The 1,128-nt window shown below is 72.6% G+C and overlaps 1 protein-coding gene across 1 annotated transcript; it reads left to right on the forward strand.

The window, feature by feature from the left end:
• The first annotated feature begins 142 nt into the window (after nt 1-142).
• H696_04207 (hypothetical protein) lies at nt 143-1,112 on the forward strand. Its single transcript, XM_009498084.1, has 2 exons — nt 143-700; nt 927-1,112. The coding sequence occupies exon 1, from the start codon at nt 414-416 to the stop codon at nt 612-614; it is 201 nt and encodes a 66-aa protein (XP_009496359.1). The 5' UTR covers nt 143-413; the 3' UTR covers nt 615-700; nt 927-1,112.
• Nucleotides 1,113-1,128: the final 16 nt, after the last annotated feature.

The raw sequence follows: 1,128 nt of genomic DNA on the forward strand, positions 1-1,128 counted from the left end.
CCCCGAGCTTCCTCTGCCCCTTGCCAACCCGTGCCCCCTGCTCTCGCCTCCCCCTACTCCCCACCGCGCCGCGCGCGCTCTCTATCTCCCCCCCCCCACATACACACACAGCGGAGCCCGTGCGCCCGCACGTACGCCCCCAATGTCCGGTGAGGCCCTCAGCCGCAACGCCCAGAAGCGCGTCACCACCGACCCGGTGGGCCTGCGGATGCTGGGCCTCGAGGCGGCCACGCACCTGGCCCTGGACCCGGCGCAGCCGTACATCGTGCGGCTCGATGGCCATGCCTTCGGGACCCTGGCCAGGGAGGGGCAATTCCGCGAGCCCTTCGAGCCGGGGTTCCTCCGGGCAATGGCCCTGACGGCGGCCGACTGCCTGGAGGAGTTCCGCGCGGTCTTCGCCTACACCCAGACCGATGAGATCAGCTTGGTCTTCCCGGAGGTCGGCATCCCGGGAGGGGTCTTTTATTGCGCCGGCTGCGGGCTCGGCTCCGGCCGGGCCGCCACCGATGCGGCTGCGTCGGATTCGGCCCCCGCGCCCACGGCCGAGGCTACTCCGGCGGCGCCGGCGCCGGCGCCCGCTGGCCCCCGCAATCCCCCTGGGCCCGTCCCGTTGACGGGCGGCCAGTGCATCGGGGGCTGCGCGCCCGCGGTGCCGCCCTCGCGCGCCGGGCATGTCCCCTACCGCGGCAGCGTGCAAAAGGTCCGCTACGGCTGCTCCCCCTCCTTTCCTCCTGCCCCTCTCTCGCTGTGTCTCTCCCCCCCCCCCTCAACCGCCAGCACGCGGCCGGATGCCTCCGGCAGCTTGATCCCGCTCCGTGGAGGGGCGGGGTGCTTACGCATGCGCATCCCACGCGCACCCTCGCCCCCGCTTCGGCTTGACCGCAGGCAAGCACGCTGACCTATGTGCGCGCGCGCACGTGCCGCAGATCGCATCGCTGATGGCCTCCTACGCGGCGGCCCGCTTCAATTTCCACCTCGGCCGCGAGGACTTCCCCGAGTCCAGCCCCGAGGCACTGGCGGCGCTGCGCTCCGGGCAGTTCTACTTCGACGGCCGGGTGTTCAATCTCCCCACGCGGGATCTGGTCGCGGAAAACATCCAGTGGCGCTGGTGCGTGCCCTCCCCTCCCC

Source organism: Fonticula alba, assembly GCF_000388065.1.
Source record: "Fonticula alba strain ATCC 38817 unplaced genomic scaffold supercont2.7, whole genome shotgun sequence".
Taxonomy (NCBI): domain Eukaryota; order Rotosphaerida; family Fonticulaceae; genus Fonticula; species Fonticula alba.

Excerpts from the sequence above, each read along its gene's own strand:
- H696_04207 (XM_009498084.1), top strand. The coding sequence starts at position 414 with ATGAGATCAGCTTGGTCTTCCCGGAGGTCGGCATCCCGGGAGGGGTCT.